Raw genomic sequence first — 18283 nt, 5'->3', positions numbered from 1 at the left:
AGCTTGCTTGCTTACTTGCTTTTTTTTATGATTATTTACTTATTTGACAGAGAGAGACAGCAAGAAAGGGAACACAAGCAGGGGAGTGGGAGAGGGAGAAGCAGGATTCCTGTTGAGCATGGAGCCCAATATGGGCCTCCATCCCAGGACCCTGGGATCATGACCTGAGCTGAAGGCAGACACTTAATAGCTGAGGCACCCAGGCACCCCACAAGCTCTCAATACTAACTCTGTACATTATACATCATATTCCTGGAAGTTTAGAATACATATATTAACATTTAAAATACTCTACTTTCCTCATCTTTCAACCTTCAAGAATACTCCCTTTTTCCTTTCATACTGGATACCTCGTGAGTAGTCTACAGATGACATCCTGACTTTCTTACCACTTATAAATTCCTTCTGATTTGGTTCCTGTTCCTCCATTCTTTTTCTACAAAAAGTCCTTTCTTCAAGGTCATCAATTACTTCTCATAGCCCCTCAATAATCTTTTATCTGTTTTTATCCTCTTCATAATCTTAATTTTTGACACTGTTGCTCATCACTTTTTCTATGGCTTCAGAAATACCACAAGGTCTTATATCTAATTATTCTTTCTCTAATTCTTTGTTTCTTTTTATCTCCTGCCCCACAAGTACAGATTCCCCAAGATTCTGGCCAAAATTCTATGTCTTCTCACTTGATACTTTCTACTTCAGTGGCCTTATGATGTTGCATACCTTCAAACTATTACCTTGTAGCATATATTTGCAAGTAAGTATCTTCTGAAATCTAGTGTTACATTTTTCAATGCAATGTAGACTTCTTCACCTAAAGTAGTTTTACTGCCTCTGCTCTGTTTCACTCCAACAGTAGGTTAATCTGGTATAGGTTTTTCCCTACCCAAAGTCTTCACTTAGCCTTGTATTCAAGGCCTTACTCATGGCACCCAACTAACTTCTCAAATCATCTCTCATTACTCTAAGTATCACTCATTCATTAAAATAAAGGTATTTCCCTTCCTTTAAAAATAACAATCTAGGGGCTCTTGAGTGGCTCAGTCATTAAGCGTCTGCCTTTGCCTCAGATCATGATCCCGGGGTCCTGGGATTGAGTGCTACATCAGGCTGCCTGCTTCTCCCTCTCCCACTCCCCCTGCTTGTGTTCCCTCTCTCTCTGTCTCTCTCTGTCAAATAAATAAATAAATAAAATCTTAACAAAAAATAAATGAAAAATTTAAAAGAATATCAGTCTAAGCAGAAATCACTACAGATATGCAGATGCATATCCTTTTAGTTCTATACATGTTCTAGTGATTGAAAAATATTAAGATTAAATAGAATAATTTATAGAATTCAGAAAATAGGCATACAAAAAATATTAACTAAGTATCACACTAAGCACTACATAGACTAGCTTATTTTAATACTGAAAACAACCTGACATAGTTGGTACCAATATAATCCACCTTTTACGATGAGGATAATTAAATCTGGAAAGATGAACAAACTTGCCCAAGGTTACATGGCAAAAACAAGGTTTTTTTTGTTGTTGTTGTCGTTTGTTCTTTAAGACTTTATTTATTTACTTGACACAGAGAGAGAGAGAGAGAGAGCACAAGCAGGGGGAGTAGCAGAGCAAGAGGGAAAAACAGGCTCTCCACTGAGTGGGAAGCCTGATGAAGGGCTCGATCCCAAGACCCTGGGATCATGACCTGAGCCGAAGCCAGGTGCTTAAACTGACTGAGCCACTCAGATGCCCCAGAAACAAGTTTTAAACTCAAAGCTGACTAATTCCAAAGTCACTATTTTACTTTATTGTTAATGTTGAAATATACAATATTTCTAATGTAGGGAAAATAAGCTATTACCATGAAATTAAATAGATATTAATATCTGCCTTAGTTTAAATCTCTTTTATTTTTTTAATTTTTAAGGAATATTCCTTTTTTGTTGTCTTTAAGATTTTATTTATTCAAGACAGAGAGATACAGAGAGAGAGAGAGCATGAGCAGGGGAGAGACAGAGGGAGAGGGAGCAGACTCCCCACTGAGCAGGAAGCCGGACATGGGGCTTGATCCCAGGACCTGGAGATCATGACCTGAGCTGAAGGCAGATGCTTAACCATCTGAACCACCCAGGTTCCCTAATCTCTATCTTTTAAATAAAGTCATATAACTATCCCTTTTCTGCCCATTTCCTTCCTTCCCCAGATGTTTATAGATATATACCTTTGCAATAAAGTTACAGAAACACATATTGAAAAGATACATGGTAAATTGAGAATAGTAGTTTGCTCTGGAAGAAAGAGGAATGGGACTGGGGATCTCAGCAGTTATTCACTGTGTCTTATTCTAAAAAAAAACAAACATGTTTCAAACAAATACCGTATTTGTTAAACCTAGATGGTGGGTTTATGGGTGTCTGTATAATAGTTATATACTTTAATATTTTTGCACAGCGCAGTACCAAAATATAGGTTAATGCTGATTCACGACTTAGTCTAGAAATAGATATCTTTAAATGGCACATAATTTTGATCCCAATAGCTTAAAAAAAAAAAGTATGTAGTAGGTGGGCAATTGTTGAATATAACTGTTGAAAGGACTTGTGTTCATAAATCAAACAAAACCAAAGTTAGCTGATAAACACATTCTCAAATATATACTATATTAATTTAAAATATTTAATCTTACTGGGGACTTATAATTCCACAAATAAATTTTAATGAAAAATAGGTCTTTTAATATATTTAATGCTTTATTAACAGAATTAAGGACATGAATGTATGAAATCTCCTTTTAAATAATTATAAAAAATAAACTCATTTTTTTCCATCTAATTAGGCCAGATTTCTTCTTTGTGGCTCAAATTTCTATGTACATTTAAGTAAATATTGAAGACTGATTAATGAAGTTCTTTTCTAAACAAGAGAAATGTAAAAAACATTTGGCTCACCTAGAATATAAGGAACTTTAACTAAAATATACTATGGAAATGATAACACAAATTGCATAAACCCAAATATACGGTCCTTATTGATACTCTTCCAAAACAACAACAGTTTCTATGAAAACGTCTCCAAAATATTATCCTCTGAAGACTAACCAACTACAAATAAAATCAACAATTAAAAACAAAGTAAATCAGGGACGCCTGGGTGGCTCAGTTGGTTAAGCAGCTGCCTTCGGCTCAGGTCATGATCCCGGCGTCCTGGGATCGAGTCCCACATCGGGCTCCTTGCCCTCCGCAGGGAGCCTGCTTCTCCCTCTGACTCTGCCTTCCACTCTGTCTGCCTATGCTCCCTCTCGCTCACTCTCTCTCTGACAAATAAATAAATAAAATCTTTAAAAATATATATATTAAAAAAAAAAAACAAAGTAAATCCATCAAATTTTTCACAATAGAGAATACCCTGATATAATTAAAGTAACAAATTATAATGAGTGTACATGGTAAGTTAATTATGCATAGTAAAATATTTGTTTTACTATTTTTAATTAGAGATAACATTTCTCAACAACTTTTGCAGGATTATTACCATCAACTATAGGAATTAAATAGTGCTTTAGATGTTAACACATCCAATATCATGCTGCGACATTGAGCTTGTTTCACACAGAGAAAAATTTTTATTTGATTATCTTTTTAAAATATTTTTATTTCTTAGAGAGAGGGAGAGAAAGCAAGCACGTGCATGTGCAAGCATGCCCCTGAAGGGGTGGGAGGAACAGAGGCAGAGGGACAAGCAGTCTCTGTGGTGAGAGCAGAACCTAATGTGGGGCTTGAACTCAGGACCCTGAGATCATGACCCGAGCCAAAATCAAGAGTCTGATGCATAACCGACTGAGCCACCCAGGTGTCCCAGGAAAATAATTTTAAACAAGTATTTCATCTTGCTTCCTCCATTAAGCCAATTTAATACTCAGAAGTGTATCTGGGCTAATGTAAAAAAAATTAGTTTACAAAGCAACTGAGAAAAAGATATATATTCTTTTAGTTGTAATCTTTTCTAATGTTTGTATTGCTCTGCTTTTCCTATAACTGTCATATAAGCATTCCAACTTTTGCTTAAGTATATGAGTTATTACATGATAGTAATTACTGTTCTTAAAAAAATTTACATGACAAGTATAATTTATTTATCTCTGGCTTCAGCCAAAAATTAAAATTCTAAAACAAGAAACTCAAGAAATCAGGGCTTTCATACTCATTAAAGATGCCCATTTCACAACCATATCATTATTAATAAATATTGGGAATGATACTGTTGCGCACTTCAGAAATCCATAGTGCTGAAAACCAAATGTATCCCTTGTGTAAATTTTAACAAGTCTAGATGCTTTCTCCCCACCAAAGGTACTGTCATCTTTACTTCCCCTTGATATATCACTAAAACAGTTTTCAGATATATATCTCTCTCATTCTTCTCTACCCTCAAGGTAAAATAAATCTAGGAGATCGCTGGCAACTCACTTGTCTTCCTCAAATTACGCAAATCCCTTTAATTTATCCCAGTCTTAGCCAACATTTTCTCTGAAAGAAAAAGTAAATTTAGAAAGTACATTAAACCAAAGGTAAGGAACATATTTCAAGAATGTCAGAGAGGAACTCAGTCATTTACAGACTATTGCTCCTCAAAGGACACCCTGGCAAGGAGAAAATACACAAAAATCTGAATGCCAGCATACTTAGTAATTTTTTTAAATGACAAAATAGTAAGACTGGACAGATTTTTAATTCCCATATTATGATCAAAACTAGAAGGTTAAAGCATTTCATTGGAGTATTTTAAATGAAAATGATAAAAAATTAAGAAGCTTGTCCTAATAAGTGGGGAAATGGATATGAATCAGATTTCAGAGGATATGTAAAATTATTAATTAACAGGTATGATACTGGTTGCATAGAAGAATTTCTTCATTCTCAGGAGATGGATAATGAAGTATTCAGAAGTAAAGTCTCATGACTACAATTTACTTTCAAATCATAGAGCCAGAACCAACAAAACTAGGTACTCATCTATAAACAAAAATAAAAGAAACATGGCAAAATATTAAGAATTACTGAAGTGAAAGGAATTTATTTACTCTTCTTTATTAACTTTTCTGGATACTGAATATTCTTTTTTCTTTTTGATATTGAATAATTTTCATTAAAAAAAAGAAACAGAGAAAATAGCTTTCCTGATTTACTGCCTAGGTACCAACAACTCATAGACAGGAAATACGCATTTTCACAAGACAATTTCACTTTGAAGTCTGGAATCCCAAGAACACAGACAGCTTTGTTTTTAGGAAAATTTTAAAACTGTACCATCACCCATAAACTCTTAGAAGTATTTCATAAATCAACAATATTTTAACTGATACAGAGCCCAATATACAGATAATAATTTCCACAGGGAGAAAATAATTCTCCTGGTTATAGCAAACTACCCACATCTCTCACCAATTTACTAGCTCTCACCAACTAACTTATCAAATCCATGCCACGCTCATGAAGAAAAATATTTCCCTTTAGTTCCTCCGGCAGCATGATTTGGAGGGTCTGGTTCCTTTGCCACACCCCATTTCATGGCCAAAAAGATATATTATCCCTCCTCTCCCCCAAAACATGCTCTAGGAATGCAGGAATTCTCTACCTAAAACAGTCTCACACCTCCTTGCAAAGTCTGTCTGGGTCTATTCCCTACACTGTTCTCTCAAGGAATTCCTTGTAGGGCAAGGAATATATATTGCCAGTATGTGTCTGCTTAGGACAAAGAGATGTAGAGAGGGATGTGGAGCTTGTAGATGGAGGCTGAGAAGTCTACATTTGTACATGAGGCTCCTTGACATGTAGGATGAAACCAGAGCTGGAAAGGGAAGTAGAACAGTCCACTTTTGCTATATTCTGGATGTCCAACTCCAGAGAATTCAAGAATTCTAAATTCAAACCAATGCTTTTTTTTGTCAAGGAAGAAGGACAGAACATACTTAATTGGCTTTGTTTACAACTTTTAAATATTCTGACATGCAAAAATGAAAGCTTCCATTTGTACTCTTTCTCTGGGACCCATAAATATTAGGGACAAGGCTGCATACAAAATAAACAGCTATATAAGGGGAAAAAAAACAATAAAAAGGAAATAGGATCAGGGAATCTTTTTTAGACTATGCCACTAGAAAGCTATGTAAACTTTACATCTGGTTCTCAGTTTCTGCAAATATAAACTTTAAAAAAAATGATTCATAAAGGGGCGCCTGGGTGGCTCAGTGGGTTAAGCCGCTGCCTTCCGCTCGGGTCATGATCTCAGGGTCCTGGGATCGAGTCCCGCATCGGGCTCTCTGCTCAGCAGGGAGCCTGCTTCCACCTCTTTCTCTCTCTCTCTGCCTGCCTCTCCGTCTGCTTGTGATCTCTCTCTATCAAATAAATAAATAAAATCTTCAAAAAAAATGATTCATATGAAAACTACTTCTAGTTCTAAAGCTAAAAAGAATCCTTAAAGCAAGGAATCATTAAACAAGCTGATTTAATAATTTATAAAAGCATTTTCAAATTCATTTCAAGTTTATTAATCAGAAATTCCAACAATATGTATTCATATTATTACAGATGAGAAAGCTGCAGGGAGGGTAACTTGCCTAAGACTCCTATAACAGTATGACAGTGTCTTGAACCCAGCCCTCCAGATGCTAAATGCACTGCCTTTTCTACTTTATCAAAGAAACTTACACCCAAAGACCCACCTCTAGAAGATCTGCTGTCCTATACCGGAACTAAGAAACAAGTGACGGATGCCAAGAATAAAGAAAAAATCTTATTCTTCTCCTTCATAAATAGCTCATTTATCTGATGACAAAAATTCAGGGTTTCAACTTTCTAGTATTGGGCCTCAGTTCAGTAAAATACAACCACATGAATAACATTAAGAAAGTGCTAAACGCACATGATATAAAGCAACAGAATCAACGACAGCCTTTTTACAAAATAAAACACGGCTACACTTTGGAAATCAGATTATCTGGGGAAAAAAATAGTACCAAGTCGTGTAGTACTACAGTACCTAATGATTTAACTTGAAATTGTGTAAAATTATTTTGTAGTCAATAGTAATGTAAATTATTAAAATAAGTAAAATTAGCAGATTATACATTATAAAATTATAACTTCTTTATCTTTTCTCAATATCTACTTTTCTTGAATCTGCGTTCAAATCTTAGGTCTGTGATTTATAAACTATGGTAACCTAAGTCTGGTTGCTCATTTATAAATTAAGATGCCACTATTAACATCATGACATCATTGTGAAGATAAAATGGGATAACATATAAAAAGTGCCTACTGCAATGCCTGGTACAGGACAGGGACCTACTAAGTAATTATTGAATGAACAATTTTTTTTTTTCAAAAACTGCTGAATTTATTTAAATCAGTTAAATATGCATTAGGAAATCTAAAACTGTAAGTTTTGGATAGCCAACTCTAAATCATTGAAGTCTAGATCACTAGATAATTCCTAGAATGAGGAGCAGAGAGGAAACACAGAAGGATAAGATCCTCAAACAGGGAAGCTTCATAAAGTGAGGCCCTTGTTGATTCATTCCTTAAAGGAAAATCTTCTAATTGGCCTCATTCGTTGTGGAAGGCAGAATAATGACCCCAAAGATATCGACCTCCTAATCCCCAAATCTGCGAACATGTTCAGTTATATTGCAAAAGGGAATTCAGACTGCAGATGAAATTAACATTGATCTTAACACAGAGAGATTATCCTAGATTGTCCAAGGATCTACTGTAATCAAAAGGGTCCTTGTAAGTGGAAGACAGAGGCAGAAGACAGTCATACAATTAAAGAATGACTTGACCAGCCAACGCTGGAAGGGGGCCGCAAGCCACAGAATGTGGGTAGCCTCCATACACTGGCAAAGGCAAGAAAATGGATTCTCCTGTACAGTTTCTAGGAAGGAATGCAACCCTGCCAACACCTTGATTTCAGCCCAGTGAGATCCATTTTAGACCCGTGACTTCCAGGACTATAAGATAATAAATTTATGTTGTCTGAAGACAGCAGATTTGTGACTATTTGTTACAGTAACAATGAAAAACTGCTACATGACTATAGGTCACTTCCAGCGTCAATATTTCCAAACCTTAAGGCAACAGAGGATAGTGTGGGCTCCAGAGTCCTACTTGAAACCTTGCATCGCCATATTCTACTGCATGACCCTGAGCAAACTATTTAACCATTCCATCCTTCAAGCCCCTATCTGTAGGAGTAAACGGTAAGATCTACCTCACAGAGTTGTTTCAATTAAATGAGAAAATATACGTAAAGCCATGAATGTCAGTATAAATGCTTAGTACTTACTGGCTATTTGTATGTTTATTATTATTCATAATTACACAAGTCTTCAAAGGAAAGCCTATATATATATACCTTGATTTTATAGGAATCTGTCTAACCATGGATATATACAACAACTTATCTACAAAGATGTTTATTATACTATCCAAGAATAATAAACAAGTTAAATAAATTATAGGACTTCTGCATTATAAATTATTGTAAAGTCATTAAAGTGGAAGTATAAGTCTTCCAATTAAGGCCAAGATGGAGTAATAAGAACTGGATTTACCTTCATGCTTGAAACAACTGAAAAACCAGGCAAAATGTATAACACAAGTTTTTAGACACTGGACAACATGTAACCCAGACAGTGACCCCTGAGAGAAGGAAAACACATGAGCTAAGACTGCCTCCTATCCCAGCTTACTTCAGGGAGAGGGTTTCCAGACTTTGGAACAGGGAAAGTAGGAAGCCACGTGCAATCTTATGGCCTCCTGTGGTTGAGGAGACAGAGCTGGAAGTTCAAGAAAGCCAAGGAAACCTGTTTGCAGGGGAAAGTTCTCAAGATGAGAGAGTTCACAGGGAAACACCACCAGAGATCTTCAGCAAGTCCCCTCTCAAAGCTTTAGGTAAGTACTGGTCGGTGCTACTAGTTTGTAGACAACCTACCCAAAGCCCAGAACAAAGTACTTGAAAGCAGCTGACATCTCACTAGGGCTAAGAATAGCTCATCTTCCCATGAGCCCAAGTGGAAAAGCTTGTATTTCATAAGGTATTGGACAGAGAACTCACAAGGCTATAGTGTCAGTAGTGGGGAAAAATTAACGCTAGACTAAAGATTACTCTAGTCCAGCCTAACAAAGCCTAAAAACAGATCTTATACAGATAAACCAATTTCCAAGTAACTGTATCCCAGAACAAAACTCAAGAATACTTACAGGAATGTAAAAGTTTCCATCACTTAACAAGGTCAAATTCAAAATGTCTGGCATCCATTCAAAAATTATCAGGCATGCAAAGCAGCAGCAAACACAAACCACCGTGAGGAGAAAAATCAATCATCAAACACAGACTCAGAAATGACATTAATGATGGATGCAGTAGACAAGGATAGTAGTACAACTATTATAATTATCCTCCAAATGTTCAGTAAGTTAGAGGAAAGATTGAGCATGTTAAGTGGAGACGTGTACGACATAAAATGAAAGAAAACAAGATTTAAGAAACACGCTGGATGGGGATTACACAACAGAAGAAAAGGGTGGTGAATACATTCGAATAAAAACTATCCAAAAACAGAACAAAAAAAAACCAAAATGAAAGGCAGAGTTTTGGCTCAATTAGACATAGATTTTTTTTATTATTATAAGTCACACCTTTGTGCATACATACAAAGGAAAATGTAAGTGAAATAAATCAGTGAAGGTATTCCTAAAACTGCTTCCAAATTCTGAGTCCTAATTCTTCATCACTTTTCCACTTAGAGTCAATATCCAAGTTCTGCCACATAAAATTATCCTCTGTGCCATAAGAAGAGCTAGTGATGAAGTATTTCCTAAAATAACCTGTAATATCACAAAAAGCCTCTGCTGAGAGTCTCCTGAACGTGGTTCTGTAATTATGCAGAGCTAATTTTTTTTGATTCTGGCTCTAGAAATATTGCCAGCACTTGAAACAACAATTGGTTTCCAGCAGTTAAAGGAGTGCTCTCCGCTCCTGTCTCCAGGATTTCCTTCCATGCCACTGACACCCTGACACTTTGAATGCATGTACAGGTGACTCCTACCACTTCGCAACTTTGGCTTCCCTAAGACAGATTCTAAAATGCCATCGACTGAAAGACACATTCCAGTGTCAGAGGTCTTAAAATAGGAAAGATGTGAATCTTTCAGCAGATGAAATAAAATACTCCTAGTCCTGAAAAAACAAAAGTGTATGCCCTCACAAAGATGATACACAAATGTTCATAGCATTGCTATTCATAATAATCCCAAACTAGAAACACATCTTCCAACCAGCAAAGGGGTAAACAAATTATGGTATATCCATATAACGGAATACTATTCAGCAACAAAAGGGAATGAATGACCATAGCTGCAACAACTAGATGAATCTCAAAACAACTATGCTGAGTAAAAGAAACCAGATAAAAAAGAATATATATTACATTATTTCATGTGTATAAATTTCTAAAAATGCAGACTGTCTATAGTGACAGAAATCAGATCAGTGGTTACCTGTGGTGGAGGAGGTAGGAAATGAAGAAAGGAGCAACAGGAAACCTTTCAGGGTGATGAGTATGATCATGATCTTTTTTCGTTTTTTTAAAGATTTTATTTACTCATTTGAGAGAGAAAGTGTGAGAGTGAGAGTGCACATGAGAGAGAGAATGAGCAGTGGGAGAGGCAGACTCTCTGTTGAGTAGGGAGCCCGATGTGGGGCTTGATCCCAGGACCTGGAGATCATGACCTGAGCCTACGGCAGACACTTAACAGACTGAGCCACTCAGGTGGCCCAAGTATGTTCATTATCCTGACTGTGATGATGGTATGACTGGTGTATACACGTCAAAATTTAGCAAACTGTATACTTGAAATATGTTCAGTTCATTATACATCAATTCTATCTAAATAAAGCTGAAAATCTGATACAGAAAACAAACAGGTAAACAGAGCGTATAAGATTAAAAACATAAACTGTGTGTCAGTGTGTCAACTTCAATACACACACACAAAAAAGACTGAAAGCATAGAAGCCCCCAAATAAAAAAAGGGATTATTTCTAGTTGGTGTGATGAAACATGATTCCTCTTGCTTGTGCTCTCTAAATTTTTTCTAAATATTGCAATGAACATGTTTTACTTCTGTAGTTGTCAAATGTCTGTATCTCTTCACATATTAGGCAGTCAGGAGATGCCAGAAATCACTTTCATTAACAGATTTGAACTATTACAAATTCCCAAAGAGGAAACACATGAAATATCTTACAAAGCTACATAAACTAATATTTTAGTATCTGCTACCATTTTAGATTATTTATTTATCGATCTAGGCATACACTGCTGACAATATATTATTTGGGAGGTTCATGCTTATTTGTTATAAGGGTCTTATCTCCCCTGTAAGTTACCAAAAAAAGCAGAATGCCTACCATACTGCCTTAAATATGTCAGGTATTAAAAATACATTTGTTGAATTCATCAACAAATGAGTATCTTATAGATAAAACTGTCCTAAAATTACAACTTCCGCAGTGCTTACTTAGCATATAGCATGTTCTCAAAAATCTGTATCTATCCTTTTAAAAAACTTAAATTCCTCTGTTCAATATAAGTATATTGTACCTAAATCAAATGCCAAGAAAGGACCACTTCTAACTTCACACACAGCATAGCACCATGCAAAAATCATAGAGGTTGACAAAGTAGTTAGGAAACTGAATCAAAAATTTCCAGAATTTGTTCATATGATCACAAGTTTCCAACACAAAACACAGCTAAGAAATTACATAATAATACTCGGAGATGTCACGGCATTACATAGGATAAACAAAGCAAATGAGCTCCTTAACGCAACGGCTGATTCCAGGTCTGGAGCAGGGAAATTAGAAACATTTTCTTGCACCAGAAAGTAGAGAAGTAATTAGAGACTGATGAGGACATGTTAAAAAGGCATGGAGTTGGGGCGCCTGGGTGGCTCAGTGGGTTGAGCCTTGCCTTACGCTCAGGTCATGATCTCAGGGGTGATCTCAAGGTCCTGGGATCGAGCCCCACATCTGGCTCTCTGTACAGTGGGGAGCCTGCTTCCCCCTCTCCCCCTGCCTGCCTCTCTGCCTACCTGTGATCTCTCTGGCAAATAAATAAATAAAATCTTAAAAAAAAAAAAAAAAGGCATGGAGTTGGTCTAAAAGGATTCCCAGTGGCCAAATATTCAAAAAGAATACGCACAGCAATGGCTTATAACATAGTTAATGTTCTTCCAAATCTATGGGGCCAATCCTCGATAGAAAAATTCCACTTATTAACTATAAAGGGGAAAAGGTACTTTTACTAAGTGATAAAACTTGGCATAACCAATAATGGGACAAACTAACATCGTACTTCATAATGTAAGTCAATAGAGATATACAACATCATCTACACAACATTGTTATAAAAAAATGTTTAAGTTATGTTATGAAGAACAATTAGACAAATACAGGCAACTGGCCTGGACTTTAAAAAATGTCAATGTCAGGAAAGAATAACAAAAAGGCCCAGAAAATCTGTGTGAGGTTAAACACTTAAGGGGACAGAAGAGCTAAATGCATTGCCTGGCTCTTGACTGGATCCTGGATTTTAAAATAAACGTCTCTAAAGAATATTATGGAATAATTTTAAAAATTTGGATTTGGATTGTTTATATTTGTATAGGATTGTATGGGATTATACAGCATTGTATTTATTATTACTATCTGTTAACTTCTTTTTTTTCTTAATATTTTTTATGTTTTCTTTTTTTTAGATTTTATTTATTTATTTGACACACAGAGAGAGACCACAAGTAGGCAGAGAGGCAGGCAGAGAGAGAGGAGGAAGCAAGCTCCCCACTGAGCAGAGAGCCCGATGCAGGGCTTGATCCCAGGACCCTGAGATCATGACCTGAGCCAAAGGCAGAGGCTTAACCCACTGAGCAGGCGCCCCTGCTAATTTCTTGATTATGATAAAAGGATTGTATACTTGTAGGAGAATATACCTGTTCTGAGGAGAGCCATGTTGATGTATTTGGGGGTAAAGTGTCACGATATCTAGTTACTGGTGATGCTAAGTTTTATCACTTAGTAAAAGTACCTTTTATTAGAAAAAAAAGTAACTTTTATTATAAAAAGAAAACTGTAAAGCAAATATGCCAAAAATTAACAATTAGTGAGTCTGTATGAATGGAAATATGGATGTTTACTGTATTATTCTTTCACCTTTTCTGTAAGTTTAAATTACTTTTCCAAAATAAAAAGTTAGAAAAAATAAATGATACTTTCAAAATAAACAATCTGAAGAAATTCATACCATTGACATTTCTAATATCACTGAAGCTGATTTGGACCCAATTTTTTTTTTTCCTTGTAAAATAACAAAAGTACAGGACTAGCCTCAGAAGTCTCTATTTGTACTTTTAGTACTTAGCACAGCACCTGATACACAAATAGCAGGTGCTCGAGCAACATGTGCTGTTTCTGCTAAGCAGTTAGTAGTGGTCTAATTTTAGACAGGTTGTTCTCCCTCTCAAGACTTCAAATACTTCATCTGCAGATTCTGGCAAATATTACTAACTTGCATATACCCCACATTATTACTAAAGACTCAAATAATGTTAAAAGAACCATTTTTCAAAATACTATACAAATGTTATTACTATTTCTATCTGTAACCATACTCTTTTTTTAAAATTGATGTTGGATCTTTTTTTTAAATTAAATTTTATTTTTTTTCAGTGCTCCAAAACTCATTGTAATCATACTCTTAATGTTTACCATAGTAGTTTTTAAAAAATTACTTCTAAGTCTAACTTTCACCTGAGGTATTTAGGGAAAAAAAAAGCCATAGGATATTTATCCAGTAATATCATCTTGTAAGTATAATATATCTCTTGGTAACTAGTTATGTCTTTTTTAAAAACAAACAAAAAAACAAAAAACAGGGCTCCAAGTTGAAAACACAACACAGTTTTGTAAGACTTCAGCAATAGTTTGTAATAAATTTAAGTAGATTAGAAGCTCAAAAGAAAAGGGCCTGCTTTCTTGGCTTTGCCATTCACAAAAGCAATTAGACTCAGACAGTTGTATATTATACACACATATATTATTATATGTATATGAAGAATCAAATAATGATAGATTGCTAAAATGTCATGGGACAAGGAGCTAACCTAGAAACTACAGCACTTCCTTTAACCAGGATAGGTCAAAGAAATTAATTTTTTGTTTGTAAATCACTCATTCCAAGTCACTTAGCTGGAGGGCTAAGGGAAAGTGCTGGAAACCACTATCCAAAAAAACTGAATCAGAAATGAAAAGAGAACAGCTCTGAAATTATAATATAGATCAATGGGAAAGTATGATGCAATTTTCAATGGGAGCTCTTCAAAGGCAAAGGACATATTCATTTTCACAACCTCATGGCCTGCATAATCTCATACACCTGGGAGACGTACAGTAAAGTCTGAACAAATAAAAGCACTAAAAATGTAACATTTCCAAAACACAGATGTTACATAAAATTCAGTATATATAATTTACACCTACATCTGACAAATAATAGTAAGGGTGCATTTTTTAGACCTAACTATAAAGATATAGTTAAAAAGTTATGACACACTAAAAGCTACCTACACAAAACAAACAAAAAAACCCCTAAACCTTACCGTATTTCTCAACTTGGAGACAACTAAGCTTTATAATACAACACAGTAAATGTAAAATTAATGTCTGACCATAGCGTGGTACGACTCTCATTTCAGATCACTCTTAAAACACTGTAGAGTTTAAACTACAAAAGGAATCTGCTAACTAGTTAGCAAGCACGTTATGACTTCTCTAATACTGTTATTGCCTTTCTGTGTATTTGAGAATAGAGTAAAATCTTGTCCAGCTCCCAAATCCTATGATTTCATGAAATGGTCCATGTAAACTGCACTGTTTTCAGGTACACAAACCTGAAAAGAAAACCTGTAGGAAAAACATTGCTTTAAAGATTGCTCTTCTTTTGTAATTCACAAGGTATTCTTGCATAATAAACGTGCAAGGTAGTATTTGCATAGTCAAGCACAGCGAATTACCAGATCTTACTTAACTCCAACTGCAGTCCAAGCTTCCCAGCTACGCACTTACTAACTCTTCATATATTACCACAACACATTGTATTAAAATATTTCCTTAATTTAAAATCGTCTCAGTCCAAATACCCAAATGAAGAAACCTGATCACCCATACTGAAGTATCCTAGACAACTGTGTATTTATGTTATCATAATAGGTATAAAATTTAATGGCTCAGGAGCCCTAATGCATTGTTCTCCATTTCAGACATTAATAAGAAGTAAATGATCGAGTAGTCCTAAGATAGTTGGGAGTGCACCTCATCAATAAAATTAAATACAACAAAATTTCATTAGACCTACTTTGAAGTTTGGCTTGGATCTCATGCTCTTCACATACTGCACTAATCCACAAATTTCTCACCAACTGCTGCCTGCCTCTTCCCCACCCCTGGAATTCACTTCCTGTTCACCTCTCACCCTTAAGTATGCATGTGAGAGGTCAACAGCCTTAAAGCTACTGCTAAGAACTGGAGTTTCTGTTACTCTGATTCTTGACAGGCGGTGCAGAGCTCCCTTTTCTACAATTTATAGTATCTGGTTTAATATTTAAGATTGTATTCTAGAGCTAGCTAATATTATACAAATTTCCCCCATTCAAACAGAATATTTTAATCCTGAGGACATGACAGAAATGTTAAAACCAAAACTAGCCCACTTTAACTGAGGGGTGGGGGGAAGCGCAACTACATGGGAAATTCCTGTTCCGAATTTCTCTTTTGTGTTTCTGGCATATACAACTAAGAACTGTGAAGCTTCTTATAGGCAATACCAGGCCAAATGCATAAAGATTTAAGTAAACTCAGATAAATTGAGGGATGTATTTTATAAGATTTTTAATTAGTTCAAGGAGACAGCCTAAGAATTCCTTAGTTTTTTTTTCTCTTTTTGTCTAGAGCACAAGTGGAGTGACAAGTTTTTTAATTGTTCATACATCAGTTGCTTTTTTGGCTTCAAAAAAGTTACCACTGGGAGAAAAAAAACAACCTAGTAAAGAGCTTGAGATCCTCTGAGTTCAATGAATATGAGCAACGTACAGCGAATCCCTTGCTTTAATTTTACATAGTTTAGTTTTACATAGATTTTCCTCTCTTTATAAAGATTCCATTTATTTATTTATCTTAGGGAGAGAGAGCAAGCATGCAAATTGGGGAAGGGGCAGAGGGAGAGGGAATCTTAAGCAGACTCAGCGCTGACCCCAAGAGGGGTTTGATCCTGTGACCCAGATATCATGACCTGCCTGAGCCAAAATCAAGAGTCTCATGCTTAACCAAACTAAGCCACCTAAGTGCCCCTTCTCTCTCTCTCTTTATTTTATTTTTATTTATTTGAGAGAGAAAGAGAGAGAGAGAGAGAGAGATCACAGGTAAGCAGAGAGGCAGACAGAGAGAGAGGGGGAAGCAGGCTCCCTGCCGAGCAGAGAGCCGGACGCGGGGCTCGATCCCAGGACCCTGAGACCATGACCTGAGCGAAGGCAGAGGCTTAACCCACTGAACCACCCAGGCGCCTCCCTTCTCTCTTTTTTAAAAACAACTTTACTTATACACAAAATCAGCTGTATCTACTTAAGATAATTTTCACATATCTAATGTGTTCCAATAAATTTTTAAGTAAGTGGGGATTCTTACCATTATACCATTACATACTCTTACCATTACACAAGACTTCCCTATAAAACTGTTTCTCTTCATCTTTCCCAGTCAAGCATTCTACCACCATCACCATAGCCCTCTGTGGGCCAGAGGGGGAGCTGTATAATTAAAGAATTTCACGCTTTAAAGAATACAATTGAACTATCTGGAAACTTTACTCATCTGTAATAAATCCCTGACATTGCTGGATAGCAGATAACTTGTCATATTTCTTTACCTTTCTTCATTATTTGTAACACCACTCAGGAACTAAATAGGCAACAGGAATGATACATCCTGCAATGAAACCCAAAATTGCAACCAGTGTTAAGAGTTGTGAAGAACCTACTAATTTAATGCATCTTACACTCACTATAGGACTTCTTTCTGTAACCGATCTGGACCATTCTATTTAAGCTTTCATGGAAAGACATTTATTTCAAACTTCTTCCTTAGTATCCCATGACAATCTGCTTTTCTGTGACTCACTTAGTAGGCCTATTTCTGACCTGTAAGGTTCTTCAAACACTTAAAGATAATGATCAGGTTTACCTTCAGGACATTTGTTGTTATCATCTTATACACAATTTTATAAAAAATATCTCAACACTTTTGGAAGCAACAGCTATTCTGCTTTACTTCTCTTTGCTTCGGGGTTGTTTTTACCTCTGTAATGGTCAAACGATTGCTGATACAGCCAGAAACCATGAGATGTATGCTCTTTTCCACTTAGAGATTTTAAAGCAAGTTTTTGCCTCATCAGTAGGATACATTTTTGAAAGAAGGAGAGAGTTGGGAAAAATCATTTAGTATATTATTACTCTATATTACAATGTATTAACACACTTTGAAGGAAAGTGAAAGTGGTTACAACCACATATAATGTAATCAAACTTGGTCTGAATCTTGTCTTGGCCACCGGCTATCCCCACTTTGGCTGTGTGATTTGAAGTATACTACTTAAGTCTTCTGCACCTCAGTCTCCTCCTATGGAAATTCAAGGAAATAACTATAACCAAATAAAAGGACTGTTGTGAGGGATCAATGTGTTATTATTAAGAATTTAGAATAGTCCTGGCACAAGGTAAGTGCCCTATGTGTTAGTCATTATAATTTTTGCTATTGCTGTGCACCTCCTTTAAACTAGATTATTATGGTAATACATGCAAGAAAAATAAAAAGATACTTTAATTAAACTTGATTCAGATTTTTCCAGGTTTCAAAAACAACCTTCTTGTTTACATGGTACTTTAGCAACCTTACAAGGGTAAACTATTCAGGTATTCGAAATCATTTTCAGAAAAATAGGTAATGACATGAAAGATGTCTGCAACATATTAACTGGAAGGTTAAAAAAGCCATTTGCCAAAAAGCATGAACTATAATGATTCCAACTTTATTTCTTAAAAACGCAGAAATACGTCGGTGGAGGACAGGGATGAGAGAGACAACAGATCTCACTAGGAACTCCTACAGAAAATATCAACA

At 35.8% G+C, this 18283-nt stretch overlaps 1 protein-coding gene across 10 annotated transcripts in view; it reads right to left on the bottom strand.

The window, feature by feature from the left end:
• The window catches only part of CHD9 (chromodomain helicase DNA binding protein 9), a 222748-nt gene that overhangs the window by 122982 nt on the left and 81483 nt on the right, over positions 1 to 18283 (bottom strand). The window contains exon 1 of one of the 10 annotated variants that reach the window (XM_032325872.1): positions 15468 to 16269. The exons of the other annotated variants lie outside the window; for them this stretch is intronic. Coding sequence (XP_032181763.1) covers positions 15468 to 15491 — 24 coding nt within the window. The 5' untranslated portion in view covers positions 15492 to 16269. Of the gene's footprint in view, positions 1 to 15467; positions 16270 to 18283 lie in introns of those variants that run through there. 10 annotated transcript variants of the gene reach the window in all.

The sequence above is a fragment of the Mustela erminea genome, chromosome 19, assembly GCF_009829155.1.
Source record: "Mustela erminea isolate mMusErm1 chromosome 19, mMusErm1.Pri, whole genome shotgun sequence".
Lineage (NCBI taxonomy): Eukaryota > Metazoa > Chordata > Mammalia > Carnivora > Mustelidae > Mustela > Mustela erminea.
Note: the sequence above shows the minus strand (reverse complement) of the source record. Positions and strands in the feature narration are given on the sequence as shown.